The 16,997-nt window shown below is 32.5% G+C and overlaps 1 protein-coding gene across 1 annotated transcript; it reads right to left on the bottom strand.

Annotated features, from left to right (window-relative positions):
• Positions 1 to 897: 897 nt before the first annotated feature.
• LOC143921537 (uncharacterized) lies at positions 898 to 2,553 on the bottom strand. The gene is made up of 2 exons (XM_077444870.1): positions 2,422 to 2,553; positions 898 to 1,567 (listed from the first exon to the last, which is right to left on the bottom strand). Exons 1-2 carry the CDS (start codon positions 2,422 to 2,424, stop codon positions 1,067 to 1,069), a joined length of 504 nt encoding a protein of 167 aa, XP_077300996.1. The 5' UTR covers positions 2,425 to 2,553; the 3' UTR covers positions 898 to 1,066.
• Between the last annotated feature and the right edge of the window lie 14,444 nt (positions 2,554 to 16,997).

The following is a 16,997-nucleotide window of genomic DNA, read 5'->3' as shown; positions in this document are numbered from 1 at the left end:
TATGTTTACTAAAGGATAGATCAGAGTTTAAAAAGACTCCCAAATCCCTAATTTCCGATACCCTTGTGAGTCTATGTCCGTTAATTGAATGAGGAAAGTCAACTGGACATAGTTTTCTGGTGAAGGTTATGCAGGAGCATTTTGCTACATTAATTTCCAACTTATTTATGCTGCAATAAGCCTCTAGTCTGAACAAATCATCTTGTAGGGCCAAAGCATCATTTCGGTTGTCTATTCTCTTGAAAATCTTCATATCATCAGCAAATAATAGTACATTTGAATTCTGAAAACATTTTTCAATATCGAAGATGAAAATATTGAATAATAGAGGTCCCAAGAGGGAGCCTTGTGGAACACCAGAAGGAATATTCATCCATTTCGATATAAATCTATTTAATGAGACAGCCTGTGATCGACGCGTAATGTATGAGGTGAACCATCTATAGAGATCACCATGAATACCGATCTGTAAAAGTTTTTCAAGGAGAATATCGTGATCAATCTTGTCAAATGCCTTACTATAATCTGTATATATAGTATCAACCTGAGACCGATCGTTCATGACATTAGTAACGAAATCATTAAATAGTAGTAAATTTGTTGTAACTGAGCGTCCTTTCTGAAAACCATGTTGTTGCATACTAAGAGATTGCGAGATAGCTGGAAAAAGTTGGTCGTACACTAATTTTTCTAATATCTTAGCAAATATACATAGCTTTGATATAGGCCTGTAATTGGAAATTTCGTTTTTTTTTCCTTTCTTATGTACAGGAGATATGAATGCTGATTTCCAGATACAAGGTACAAGGCCCTCACTAATAGATCTTTTATAGATAATGGTTAGTGGTAAAGTTAGTTAAATATGAAAAATTATTACGGTAAATAATAATTACGGATCACAAATGAAATTATTTTATTTAAAAAAATCAATATAATACAAATATACATAAAAAAGAATAACAAAGATAGTAAAAAAATAAAAAGCAAGAAAGAAATATGTATAGTAAAAAAACAAGTAAATAATAATGATAATTATATAGGTTGACCTACCACGGTGTCTACAAGGTTACAAGGCTGTTCTTCTTTTCTCATCGAAGAAATACTGTCGAAACTCGTCTCTGACTGTTTTTGCATCTGACTTAGCATTTCGATTAAAAGAAGTGGAAAGGCTAGTTATTGTGTCTTTGTCTTCTTCTTCTAATGCAATATCATCAGCTACTAATACATATGGAAAATTCGTCGTGGTGTTGGGCAATGGACATGGCTCTGGCAAATTTAATTTGCGTTGTTCATAGAGTTCCCAAAATTTCGTATAGAATAAAACTCCACCATCTGAGATTTTTCCGTTTGTTCCTACATCAATCATGATGAACTCTTTTCTCGCATTAACCAAAGCCATGAGGACAATGCTATAAAAGCTTTTATAATTGTAGTATGAGGGACCCGATATTCGAGGTTTAATAATTTCAACGTGTTTGCCATCTAGACTTCCAATGCATCTGGGGAAATTGTAAAGTTTTCCAAATTCATTTGCGATTTCGATCCATTCTGCATGTGTTGTTGGCATCTGAAAAATTTTAAATTTAAATTTTTTTTTTCATGAAGATTATTCTCAACAACACCAAAATGAAGTAGTACAAAAAGAATTTTTGATATATTCGTCTCTGATGATGACGATGAAGGTCCAATGCCGAAAATAACAAAGAATAGGCCGAACAAAAAAAAATGAGCTGCTTGCACAAGCATGCACTATACTGTCTCGGCCCATTGTTGAATCTCCCCAAACTTCTTTCGATCTAATGTGTGCGTCCTGGATTCAGAGTTTAAAAGGCTTAAATCCGAAACTAAAATTAGATACAGTACATGCCATAAACAATATAATATATGAAGCTCAAACGAAAAATTTGTATTATACTGAAATTAATAATTCATTATCTCTCACATCTTTATCAAACTCATCGCCACATGTTATCCACATACCCGATAATACTAGCTTCAATTCACCCAAAATACAAGTAATAGAAGGGTTGGAACCATCAACACACATTACCAAACGTCCGCCAATTATCCACATTCCTAAAAATATTAAATACAATCCAACGGGTATACGAATAACAGAAGGGTTGGCTTCAAAAATTTTTATAAAACATCAAACAACATCACACATAAACATAATCTAGTCATCATTTATTTTTTACATACCTCCTTTATTATTATATTTCATTATAATTTGTTTTTTTGTTTATGTAAAATGTTTACTATATAATAAGTAATATAAATAAAGTTTTTATATTACTTTGGTTTTTATTTTTACCTTTATATACTTCTTGATCATCGGGCCGAGACTAAAGTTGATGTGGTCGAATAGTACCTAATAAATAAATTATTTTCTAAAAGTAGTAATATAATCAAGATGATTACCATAGTCAGCACGGGTTTTTCTACGTTGGCCAAAAAGCTCAGTTCGTGAAATTTCGAGGATGATGGTATATATATATCTCATCAGCTCCGCAGCCTGACCTTTTAGATTGCTCTATTTTTTTCAACTCTTTCCTGAAAATCACATTTTTCAATAAATTAGCAACATTTTTTAATAAATGAGGGTCACAAAACGAACTAGGTAGGTACTTCAATATTGACATTTTGATATTTGTGTATTCTATAAATCTGTCCGTTTTTTAAAATAAAACAATTTTGATTTTACATATTCTATCTTCTGTAAATGGTCCGATATTACCTAATCAATAATCATATATCTATAATACATTAATATATATATATATATATATATATATATATATATATATATATATATATATATATATATATATATATATATATATATATATATATATATATATATATTACTATTACTTATTAATATATCTATTACTTATTCTTGCTTCTGGTAATTATCCTGAAAAATGGAAATTATCTAGAGTCATTCCTATTCATAAGAGTGGCTCTAAAAATGAGGTCGAAAATTATAGACCTATTGCTATTATCTCGGCTATTCCCAAAATTTTTGACATCATCCTTTACCGTTTGATTCTTGCGCAGTTTAAAAGATTATTGTGTGATGAGCAACATGGTTTTACACCCTGTCGTTCCACTACCACTAATCTCGCCTGCTTCACACATTTGATCATGTCTAAAGTTGACGTTGGTCAGCAAGTTGATGTAGCCTACTTTGACTTTCGTAAAGCCTTTGATCAAGTCAATAATGACGCTCTTTTGATCAGGTTAGCTGAAGTGGGTTTTTCAACGCGTCTTCTTAAACTCTTTGCTTCTTATCTTAGTGATAGGAAGCAATTTGTTAGATATGGTCTTTATGAATCTCCTTCATTTTTTACTCGATCTGGTGTTACTCAGGGGTCCACTTTAGGCCCATTACTATTTACAATTTTTATAATAACCTCCCTAGAGTTTTATGTAATGCATCATGTCTCTTGTTTGCTGACGACGTTAAATTATTTTTTGCTGTCAAGGATGAGAGGCAAGCCTCTCTCCTTCAAGCTGATATTAACGCTGTCTTGGAGTTTAGTTCTAGTTTAGGCCTTGAACTTAATTTAAACAAATGTGCAATTATGAGCTATGGACGTGCACATTCGCTCTTTTGTCACGGATATTCCATTAGATCCGTCTTGTTGAAGCGTGTGGAATCTATTGTCGATTTGGGTATCACTTTTGATCCTCAGCTCACCTTTCACAACCATATCAAGAAAGTCGCTGACGTTTCCTTTCGTCGACTTGGATTTGTTTTGAGATATGCAAGATTATTCTCCAATCCTTTGTCTTCTCGCTTGCTTTTCAATTCGCTTGTGAGAAGTAAGCTAGAGTATAATGCGATTGTGTGGAATCCGCATGAAGCAAATTACTCTCTGATGATTGAGAAAGTGCAAAAAGCATTTCTTCGTTTCCTATATAGGAAAGAATATGGGTATTACCCATATCTCTACCCCACTCCTTTCCTTTTGGGCATGCTTGGGTATAATTCCCTTGAACTTCGGAGAAACTTCTCATTAATTCGTTTCGTTCTCCTGCTCTTACGTGGTAATACGTCATGCCCGTTATTGCTGGAGCAGTTGGGACTTTATGTCCCTAATCACTATGTGCGTGGTAGACATCATCATTTGCTGGCTGTACCTCCTGCCCGCACAGTCCTTTTTCGAATGGCTCCTATTCCAAGAGCTATCCGACTTCTTAATGAAATCGTTGCTGCCGAAACTGAATGTGATATTTTCCACCTTAGTGAGCGTAAATTGTCGGAAATTACTCTAACCCATTTATCTGGTAGTCTTCGCTCATCATTGTTTTCATGATTGATTGTGATTTATGAGTGAAATTTTGATTAACTCTCTTCCATTTGGGCCTTACAGGGATGTTTTGTATTTGTAGTTGTTTCTTACATATTTATTGAAACTGGCTGTAGGTGCAAGGCATTCCTTATGCTATATTTTATTTGATATTTTTACTTTATCTGTTATTATTAAATGATATTTTTTATGTTTATGTATGGATGTATTTATGTTCATGTTTAATTGTTATTTTGTTTTTTTTCTTTTTTGTGTTATATTTTTTGACCATTGTGGCGCTTTAGGAATTCTTGTTATGCCACAATGGTCTGTTTAAAAATAAATAAATAAATAAATAAATATATATAAATATATATATATATATATATATATATATATATATATATATATATATATATATATATATACATCTATATATATATATATAGGCTATATATATATATATATATATATATATAAATATATATATATATATATATATATATATATATATATATATATATATATATATATATATATATATATATATATATATATATATATATATATACATCTATATATATATATATAGGCTACATCAACTAGTTTTTTTAATATAAAGTTTAAAACATTTGGATATATGTAGTTTACACAAAGCTCTTAGTTTTTTGAATTCAATATATATGTGTGTAGAGTTATAAATTTTGAATAATTTGTGCACACTTTTTTTTTTATGTATTAGGTTTTTTAATTCGGGACTAAACCATTTTGGAAAAAAATGCAACTTATTTTTATATTGAGGAACATGGTTGTATATACAAGAGATTAATAATTCATTCAGCATAATGACTTTTGATTCAAAGTTAATGTTATCGTTTAAGAACGACCAATTAGTGACATTTAATTGGTTCATGATTTCGTTATAATCGGCTCTGTGAAAATCAAATATATTTTGCTGAATTAAAGGTAGATTAGTAGATTTATTTAAAGTAATAATAATATCTAGGGGTGGATGATGGCCATCCACTGGAGATAGAACATCATGAGATTTCATAACGTTAGTGTTTTTGAAATTGGAAAAAACTAAATCTAAGACACGATCATTCAAGTTGGAAATAGTAAGACCTAAATTTAAAGATAAATTTATAATTTCTTGATGAATTGGAGAATTTTCATTCATTTCAAGGTTTTGCCAGTCCAAATTTGGTAGATTAAAATCACCAGTTATTAAGAATTTTGAATCAGGATATTTTAATCTGATTGTTTCAATATTATTTATAAAATTATTATATACACTAATGTCAGAGGATGGAGGGATGTAAACACAACCGAATATGCACTTTACATTGAAAATTTTGGTTGATATAAATATTTGTTCGATGGAATTGTTTGTGTTGATGATGACAGATGATGAATGAACATTTTTAATAATAATTGCCACGCCACCGCCTCGAGTCTTCGTACTGGTGTTTATGTTTCTATCATATCTATACATATTGTATGTATGAAAGTTTAGTTCGGAGTCATTTATAAGGTTGTTTAGCCACGTTTCTGTTAATAATATAATGTCATATGCGGAAGGAGCTATAGCATTTTTAAGGAATTGTATTTTAGATATAATGCTTCTGACATTTTGGTAATATATTGTTAGTTTTTTGTACTATTTTTATTTATTATTTTAGGCACTCCGTTAAAATATTTTATTATTAAGTCACTTTCACCTTTGTCTTTTCTGGTATTCATTTCGTTCCACAAATTGTTTATATGTAGTCTTTGCATGTACGTTAGGTCATTTTTTATTTTAATTCCTAGTTTGGGTCCTTTTCTAAGTAATGATATTGCTGTTTGCTGTACATCGAGTTTAACTTTTAGGGGCCTTGGCTTCGTTCCTTGTTTTAATCCGATTCTATGAGCGGTGAATTTTTGGTTAGGTAGCTCGGCTTTTGACAATAAATTTGCGATTACATTATTGTCGTCATTATTACCTGTTTCAGTAATGTCAAATATGATAACATTGTTTTTTCTATTTTTTCTTTCTTCCATTTCACTAACAAGTTCCAATGTCGATTCAATCGTGGTGGGTGTATCTTTAGACATATACATTTTGGTAGCTGACAGCTCTCCTTCCAGCATTGCAATATTACAGGACATTTCGCCTACAGTTTGCGAGATATCAGAGGTGAAAGGCATCAATTTGGCCATTTGGTCCTTGCTAAATCTATTGACAGGGTCCATGAGGACTTGGACCATACTCTCTAATATTTTGGAGACGCTTTGCACGTACTTGGCCATTTTATATTTTATAATAGTAACAATGAAGAAGTAGCAAAAACACACTTTGGCGACACGACCGAACGCGACAACGAACACAATATCATGATATACATATATTTACAGGATATAATGTTTATTACAAAGTTGGACATGTATTCCTTATCAGATAAGAGTAGCTCTTGTGCCTGATAAGGGAGCTACGATTCTATTATAAATTCTTAAAATCTATTATAATATTTTTTATATAAAAATTACATTAAAATTTTTCAGTGCAAGTTTTTTTTGAAAAAGTATTTAATTTGTTTTACTTGTTCTGTTTGGTTAACAATACAGCGCAATTCAGAAGGGAGATTATTATAGTTATTTATGGCTTGGAAAATATAATGGTTTTGCATTTGTGTTGTTTTAAAATTTGGTGTGATAAATTGGTTTCCATTTCTCATTAGATTATAAAATTCTTGATATTCTTTGTTATTTTTTTCTTTACACATTTTTATAATGGAAGCTTGCTTAAATATGTCATCGATATTTGGTACTGGAAATAGTTTAAAAAGCGATTTTGTCGAGAAAGTAGAGTTTTTTTTAAGTATTACTTTTATAATAATTTTTTGCGAAACTTTTACTGAATTTAGATTGCTTTTGTAGGATCCTCCCCAACCTATAATTCCATAGATAAGCAGAGAGTGGACAAGGGCATAATACACATTTTTTATTATTTTCACATTTAAAATATTTCTTAACCTAACAAATATATATATACATTTCCTTATTCTCTTTACTAGCTCTGTAATATGGCTTGTCCATTTCATGTTTTGATCAATGATAACACCGAGATATTTAATTTCAGAAGAAGAGTTGATTACAGTACAAACAGGATCATGTAGTTTACAGTTTACATAGTCACATTTTTCATCATGGATTGTAATATTAACTTTTTCTATAGGTATTTTTTGTAATGAGAATAATATATATGTTGTTTTTTTTGCATTAAGTGTAAGTAGGTTATTATCAAACCATGATTTCAAAGTATTAATATCTTCATTTGCAAGTTTGTTAACTATTTCCCAAGTTTGGCCTTTTACTAATAATACAGTATCATCTGCATAAGAGATTAAATCACCCTTTATTTTCTGTTGGAAAATGTCATTTACATATATTAGAAAAAGTAATGGTCCGAGGACCGTGCCTTGAGGAATGCCAAATATACTTAAAAGTGGTGTACTATATGTTTGATTTAATTTTACAATTTGAGGTCTGTCTGTTAAATAGCTTTCTATCCATTTAAGGGCTATGAGGTCAATGCCATTTTCTTTTAATTTTAATACAAGTTTTTTATGGGAAATGCTGTCAAATGCTTTTTTTAAGTCAATGAAAATTCCTATACATTTATTTGATTTGTCTAAGGTACTCTGGATAATACATGAAATTTTTGCAATGGCATCTTGGGTACTTTTTCCCTCTGTGAATCCGAATTGATTTTCATTTATGATCGAGTTATTTTTTATAAACAGAGTTAGTCTTTTTTTAGCAATTTTTTCAAAAATTTTTGATATATTTGATAAGAGTGAAATAGGTCTATAATTAGAAATATCCTCTGGGTTACCAGATTTATATACTGGAATAATTATGGTTTTTTTATATGTGTTCGGGAAAATTCCCGTTTTAAAGCTATTGTTTATAATATGAGAGATTGGTGTAGAAACGTAATTTTTAATTATTTTTAGTGTTTTTACGGAGAGACCATCAAAACCCGAAGCAGAGCAACCTCGCATATTTGATATAATTTGTACTATTTCAGACGGATTGGTTGGTTCGAAGAGATCTATTTTAGTTTCTATGTTCGCAGTTTTTTCAATATAATTTTTTTTTTTTTTACAGTAATTTTATCAGCTAGATTCTTTCCAACATTTGCAAAGAAATCGTTAAAAGGGTTTGCTCCTTTTTTGGGTTCCTCAGTACAGTTTATTATATTTTTGTTTCGTATTATATTTTTTATGGTATTACTTTTAGTTTTCTGTTTATTTTCCAGAATTTCATTGATTATTATCCAAACTTTCTTACTGTCGTTTTCAGAATCATCAAGTTTGTTTTTATAATACTTTTCTTTAGTATTTTTTATGAGAGAAACTAATTTATTTTTGTATTTTCTAAAATGATTAATTAATTTTATATCTAGTGGTTTTTTTTTTGTTTCTTTGTAAAGCCTTTCTTTATGTCTTATAGATACCACTAGTCCATGTGTTATCCACGGTTTGATTTTACGAAATTTTGCTGAGTTTCTTATTTGAATAATTTTTTTCGAGTCATTAATATACTTTGTTAATCTATTTTCAAATATTTCACAGCACTCGTTAACGTTATCATTTTGGAGAATATCTAACCAAAGTTCAGATGACAATTTATTTATCAAAGATACATTATTAATAACAGATATTTCATTATTAGTATTAGCAGTTTGTTTGTAATGTTGATTTATCGTCTGAGGTGTCATTGAAATATAATGTAGCATAATCATGTAATGGTCGGTAATTGAAGTTTTTATAATTCCCGAGTTTATATTATTTATATCTTTTATATTTGTGAAAATATGATCGATGCATGATGGACGTTGCCCATTTATGTTTCTAGTGTAAGAGTAAATACATGGTACAAAATTTAATGCCGCCATCATGTTTAGGTATTCGATCTTAATTTATATATTTTTATATATAGTATATTTTTATGAGATTTGTATTGTAATTTTATTTTTCTTACATGTGATTGTTTTCCCTCATTTCCTATATACATATATTTTTGTGTTTATGTTTTTATATATTTTTGTACTCACCTATATTTTTATACAAATTATATTTTTATTTAATTAGTGTGGATTCTCTGCCAATTTATTTAATTTCGTTTGTTTTTTTTTTGCCATTGCAAATTGCCCATTTTTGCATGGGCAATTTCCAATTGCTAAATCGACATCATACGTTTTTCACTCGGTACTTCATAATTATCATCATCCATTTTCACAATCATGTCCGTATCTAGCGTTTTTAATCTGTATGCGGTCAAATTTCTATGTGAGAAAAATTTTCATCTAAGGATAGTTGAGCCATTAAATATCTACATATGGTCTAAAGTATTTTCTACGTTTTTTAAATAAATAAAAGGTAAACACCGGTTTGGTGTTTACACATATTGCCAAATTTCCCCTTTTCACACGTGCAATATCCAACTGCTAAATCGACCTTATGCGTTTTTCACTGGGTACTTCATAATTATCATCATCCATTTTGACAATCACGCCCCTATATAGCTTTTTTAATCCTTATAATACCCTAAAGCCGATGTGGCGACATTCATAGAATCGCCAAAAATACCCTGAGCTGATGTATCGGTTTTCAAAATGATCTATTTATTTTAAGCACATTTTGACGCTTTTAAGATAAGATATAATTTTTTTTTTTTTTTTTAAGATATTTGCAATCGACCCGTCGGTCATAAGCAGATTTTAAAAAATATATATTTTAAATTTTTTTTCTTTTGTCAGTTTAAAAATTTTAATTTATTTAAATAAAAAAATCTATAATTTTATTTTTCTATAAAATATTTTTACCAAAATGTCTATATTATTGCTTTTTCAATAATTTACGTAAACATTTAGAAAAAAAATATTTTCTAGGGTATTTTTGGCATACCTATTAAAAATCGAAGGGTATTAAAGAGTTAAAATCAAACTGTAAATAAAGATTGTTCATATCTATTCTGCCGTGAACAAAATCTAGATATTTATTTATATAATATGTCTCCATGTCCGTGCAAATTGAATCAATTAGAGATATAATATATCATTGTAAGATTTATATCTCTGTAAAATAATGTCTTTAAATACTCTAACTGTCATCTCAGAATAGTTTTGTTTGGTTTCCAAGTGTTCTGTAATCATGAAAAGCTGAGCACAAACAATTTCTTCGTTCTCAATATTTCTTGCAGCATTTATTTTTATAAATCTAAATTAAATAAAATTGGCTGATCCTTTAGTTAAATAAGATTTTGTATCCCCAAATTATCTTCACATAGATTGCCCTATGTGTGGGTAATTGTTTTATCTATTATTTTGCGTGTATAATTTAATTTCATTATTTTGATTCCAATACACATTGTATTTGTTTTTTTTTTCCTTAAAAATGTTTTCTGATTGTATTTCATTAATGTATTAAGAAATATTTAGATGTTTACTTTGGAATTTGTGTTATTGTTTATTTTGTGTATTTAATTTATGATTTGATCCTTTATTATTTTAAATAAAACAAAAGATGTTATATTAAACTATTTGTATTCTCATTTGTATTATAAACAATGATAAACATTTTTATTATTTACCGAGCCGTACCCTACCGCATAAGAGATAATACACTTAATTGTGAAGCGTTGGGGGTGCCATGTGTGAAATCGTCTCAAGTTTAAACAAAAAGTGCTTATTCACATTTTTTTCAGTATTGTTGCTACCCAACTTCCTTCTCAGACTTTCGATGATCTTTAATTGCAATTTAATTTAAAGGCATACTGGTATATATTTTTTACTATTAAGAATTGTTGGTATAATTACATGGATATCGCATGTCCCAATGTACAGTTTCCTGTTTATAATCTCTTTCTCACTTTAAATTGTATTTACTGTTAACGATTGGAGTTGTTTTCACACTCATTTGCATCAAATATATGTATGTACTTGATGCATTTTTATCAAACATACACACGCATGTTGAAAACTTGTTGGATAATTGAGCATCGCATTCGAAAAGTGGTAAGTTGCGGTTCACTTGAGGTATATCTTTGAGGAGACGAAAGACAGTCGTAATTGATTAATTGAACGTGAAGTGTAATTGCGAGAGCCGCGTCGTATTGGATATATCGAAACGTCAGTCACAATGAAATGTCAGTGTAAATGCTCGAGCTGCCGCTTCGCAGTGCCACTAGTGAAACAAGCCGATCAGACCGACAACGTGATTGGCAGCGTTAGCACTAGCGGTAGATACCGCGGTATTTGACGGCGTGTTCCAATTTTTCACCAATCCGCGAGCCACACGACGCCCCTCAATAGCTCGGGCAGTACCCCTAGGATTGCCTTTTGCATTGGGAGGATGTCGTCGATATTTCAGAGAGCGTGTCGCCAACATATTTACTATTTCTATTTACCCGGCTTCGCTCGGTATTTGTAATATAAACCGCTTAAACATGCCCAATCTAATGTGGCAGCTCCCCAGGTACTGGCCGAAAACCAACGTGTGATACCGCTTCTTCTGTCATAACAAAATGCAGTGCATAACCATCACCTCATAACCACTTTATTGTTCAATTATCGTACTCTACTCATAACTGGTCATCTAAACACGGAATTTTTATTGTTCGCAGCACACCCACACCCACACCCACACCCACACCCACACCCACACCACAGCCTTCTACCAATCGAAACTCCAAGCGAGATGACTAAACTACACCGTCACTTCTCTCGCCCTTCTCCATATATATGTATATACATATATGGGGATGGTATATGAGTACAAATATATATATATATATATATATATATATATATATATATATATATATATATATATATATATATTTGTACTCATATGGAGTTCGGTCTTTCGTGTCATGCGGGGAAGACGTGCTTCTGCGTTCTTCCCGCTATTACTCGCTTAAACCCGGCTATTGCACGAAATTTAATCTAAAAATTTAACCATCTAATCACTTATTTTACTAATTGCATCCTAGTATAATTTAAGTGTAAAAATAAACAGACGATCGGCCGTTAACAGCGTTTTTAATATCAGTGATTGCGAAAAATATTGTGTTAATTTTGTGTCAGTTACAAAAGCGTATACGAACGAGATACATCTCCCTACCTGAATACAAAAAAAATAAGGGTCCCTGCTCGCCAGTCAAAATTCGGTCCCACAGAAGCAATAAATCTTCCACATAATTGCTTTCAGACAAAAATTTTTAACGAACTTTACTTAATAGAATAATAGCAAACAGAAACGGTGTTTCCCAACTGTCTAATAGTTCTTTTTCATATTTAATTTATATTAAAGTAATTCGTGTAATTTTATATTCTTTACTAAATTTATTATTAAAATATTAAATTGCAAACCGCACTCACATATATAAATCCGTTGTCTCCAAAGAGGCGTCTCACGATAAAGATCTGTAAAAAAGTAGTATAACAATTGCTAATCTATTATTATCATAACTAACTACTTTCACTTACAAAGTAACCCTGTTAAATGGCATGTAATAACTCATAAGTGATCCAAGTGATACCTAGGATGACTATCTGTCAAAGCTGACCACAGAGAAGAGTCTATGGCGGTAAGAACTCACTCCTTGAATGGAAATCTCTCTCAAGTACCGCCTTTTTCTCAACACATCTTGGATAAATGCGAGAAAAATAATATCCAAACCTCCAACAAGGTAAGAGTGACGATGGATGATAGCTTAGCTAATAGAAACCTGTATTTAGCCACGTACAATGTAAGAACGTTATCGAGTGAAGGAAGTGTGCTTGCATTAGAGAATGAATTAGAAAATATCAAATGGGATATAATAGGACTTAGTGAAGTAAGACGAAAACAGCAAAACCAAATAATCCTAAAAAGTGGTAACTGTCTCTACTGGAGAGGGCTACCAAATGGTAGAATAGGAGGAGTAGGGTTTCTTATCAATAAGAGAATAGAAAGAAATATTATAGAAATAAGCGACATATCGGAACGTATATGCTATATAGTATTAAGAATCTCGAGCAGGTACACTTGTCAAATCTTCCAAGTGTACGCCCCCACATCTAGCCACCCAGACGAGGAAATAGAAGACTTCTACGAAAAAATACAGGACGCATACGATAATAGCCGTCACCACTTTAAAATAATCATGGGCGACTTAAACGCAAAAATAGGACAAAAGGCAAATACTGAAAGAGCAGTAGGCAATTTTGGTACCGGCCAAAGAAACGACAGAGGCGATCGCCTCATAGAATTCGCAGAACACAACAGGCTCTTTATCACTAATTCATTTTTCAGGAAAAACACCAACAATAAGTGGACTTGGGAGAGTCCTAAAGGAGACAGAAACGAGATCGATTTCATCCTAACAAATGCCCTGCACTCCGTTAAAGACGTTAGTGTTTTAAGTAAAGTAGATATAGGTAGCGATCACAGATTAGTCCGTGCCAAGATGGCCATTAATATAAATTGCGAACGTAGGAAATTAATAAAAGGATGCAGTAACTCTCCAGATTTCGCTCAACTAAGGTCTAGGAAAAAGGAATTCGAACTCGAACTTGGAAATCGATACGGGAAATTAAACCCAGAAGCAGACATCGAGGAATTGAACACTGTAATTAGTTCGGTTCTAACCTCAACAGGTAAGAAATTAGGTGGATTCAGGAAACAGATTAAATTAAGCAAAATTTCAGCGGAAACAAAAAACCTAATTAAGCATAAAAGGAATTTAGATAGGGATAATAATAAGCAAGAATACAATCTAGTAAATAAGGAAATTAAAAAGAGAATAGTCAGGGATGTCAGGGATTTTAACAGCAAGCTAATAGAAAATACCATTAAGAATAACCGTAGCCTGAAAAAGTGCAAACAGGATCTTTTCTTAGGCAAAAACCAAATGATCGCAATCAGATCAGAGAGCGGAGTAATAATTAGGAATAGAGAAGAAATCATAGACAGAGTTTACACGTTCTATGCAAAACTATACGAGAACGACAACGGCCAATTCCCCGCTCTGGAATCGACACACGGCCAAAGGGTTCCTGCAGTATTGCCTAGCGAAGTAGAGGCCGCGCTAAAAACTGCAAAGAACGGTAAATCCCCAGGGGAAGATAATATTCCCATTGACTTACTAAAATGTGGCGGCCCCCCCCTAATTAATATCTTAGCTAGGCTTTTCAGCAAATGCATCCAGAACCAAGCTATACCAGAAGGATGGAATAACGCAACTATCATTTTAATACACAAAAAAGGCGACAAAAGCGATATCAAGAACTACCGACCCATTAGTCTACTTTCAGCGGTCTACAAGCTCTTCACGAAGGTTATTACAGAAAGGCTGAAGAATATCCTCGACGAGAACCAACCTATAGAGCAGGCAGGGTTTAGGGCAAATTTCAGCACAATGGACCACCTCCAAGTAGTTGGCGAACTAATCGAGCACGCCAACGAATATCAACGGCCATTGTGCCTAGGTTTCGTCGATTATGAGAAAGCCTTCGATACAGTTAGTCATAATGCAGTACTTAACGCTCTAAAAACACAGGGAGTGCCGGAACCCTATGTGGGACTGTTAGCTGCAATATATAAGAATGCCACAGCTTCGGTTAAAATTTTTTCAGGTACAGATAGATTTAGCATAGGAAAAGGAGTAAGACAAGGAGATACAATCTCGCCCAAGTTATTCAATGCGGTGCTTGAGGGAGTTTTCAGGAAATTGGATTGGGATACAGCCGGAGTAAGCATCAATGGTCGCTTTTTGAGTCACCTTCGGTTCGCAGACGATATAGTTTTAGTAGCTCGTGATTCAGCTGACCTACTTATCAGACTAACACAGCTGGACAGGGAAAGTAGAAAAGTAGGATTAAAAATTAACGTAGATAAGACTAAACTAATGTTCAATAGTTATTGCATGCCTGATAGCATCCCCTTAGATGATAAACCAGTAGAAGTAGTAAATAATTATTTATATTTAGGTCAAATAATTGACATGTCTGGTAGTAAAAATGAAGAGATAAAGAGACGTATGAAATTAGGGTGGAGTGCATTTGGACGGATGAATGCTGTTTTTAAATCAAAAATGCCACTCTGCCTGAAGAAAAGGATCTTTGATCAATGCGTTTTGCCAGTGATGACGTATGGATGTGAAACTTGGACACTGAACGCCAAGATGCAAAATAAAATCCAATGCACTCAAAGAAGTATGGAACGCTGTATGCTTGGCATAACGAGGAAAGACAGGAAGCGGAACACGTGGGTGAGAAATATGACAAGGGTAGTGGACATAGTGGATAGAGTGAAGAGATTGAAATGGCAATGGGCGGGTCACGTAGCTAGGAGGATGGACGAAAGGTGGACAAAAGAAGTGCTTGAATGGTACCCGAGAGAAGGCAAAAGAGTAAAAGGAAGACCGCAAGGAAGATGGGTGAACGAAATTAGGAAAATGTGCGGAATGAGATGGATGAGTGTTGCGCAAAACAGAGACGAGTGGAAGCGTGTTGGAGAGGCCTTCATCCAGCAGTGGATGGCGAATGGCTGTAAATGATGATGATGATGATGATATATATATATATATATATATATATATATATATATATATATATATATATATATATATATATATATATATATATATATATATATATATACCATAACACCATGACACCAAAGCGCACACTTATCCGACCATAGACAATTCTTGTATCGATCCTTTTTTGTATTTCTTATAGTTGTTTTGTATTTCCAGCAGACGTTGGCCAAATTTAGATTTTAACAGTGGCGATATTTTAATTAATTTTTGTTTTCAAGCATGCATTATTAGCGCTTTTACAATTTCCTCTATTGTTGTTTACTTTTGAAGCATTTAATAGATATCGTAATTTAATTAGCAGTGGAAAAACAACTACACCATAAGTATCTCGATGGAAAGCGGTCATACCACAATCTTATCCACTCGATCCTATAAACCTTTGTTCACAATTAGCTTCACATTCTAGAGATGGACGTGTTTACTTACAAATCGTTTGTCAACTAGAACAACAGCACAGAGCCAGGTTTAATATTATTGTTATTATATAGAAATGGTTCAGTGGCGGCTCGTCCATATGGCTACGTTTACACTACCGATATCTACACCCGATACACCCGATAATTAGGAATTTTTCCATAACCAGTTCCTAAATAGCAACCTCAAGTTGTAGAATACGGGAGGAAAAGCCTGTTCCTCTTGTTCCTGTTGTACCCTACTCGCGCAAATTAAGTGAGTATGTACCGTTTACCATGCACCCTTTTTTTATCTTTCGACTTACGATTTTTCGATTTTCGATCTTTGCCTTCTATCCGATATCCGTTGTGCTATTATCCTTATCCTTATCTTATCCTTATCTTATCCTTATCTTATCCTTATCTTATCCTTATCTTATCCTTATCTTATCCTTATCTTATCCTTATCTTATCCTTATCTTATCCTTATCTTATCCTTATCCTTATCTTAACCTTATCTATACCTCTTATCCTTATCTTATCCGTGCTCTTATCGAGTCCTACGACTCGATAAGAGCACAGCACTCCACAACCAGCGAGCACCAATGCGGCATTTCCCGATACCGTGCGGTATGCCGAAACGACCCTCAGAGCGCACCGTCTCTGCACTCCAGTC

This window comes from Arctopsyche grandis, chromosome 13 (assembly GCF_051622035.1).
Source record: "Arctopsyche grandis isolate Sample6627 chromosome 13, ASM5162203v2, whole genome shotgun sequence".
Classification (NCBI taxonomy): Eukaryota; Metazoa; Arthropoda; class Insecta; order Trichoptera; family Hydropsychidae; genus Arctopsyche; species Arctopsyche grandis.
Note: the sequence above shows the minus strand (reverse complement) of the source record. Positions and strands in the feature narration are given on the sequence as shown.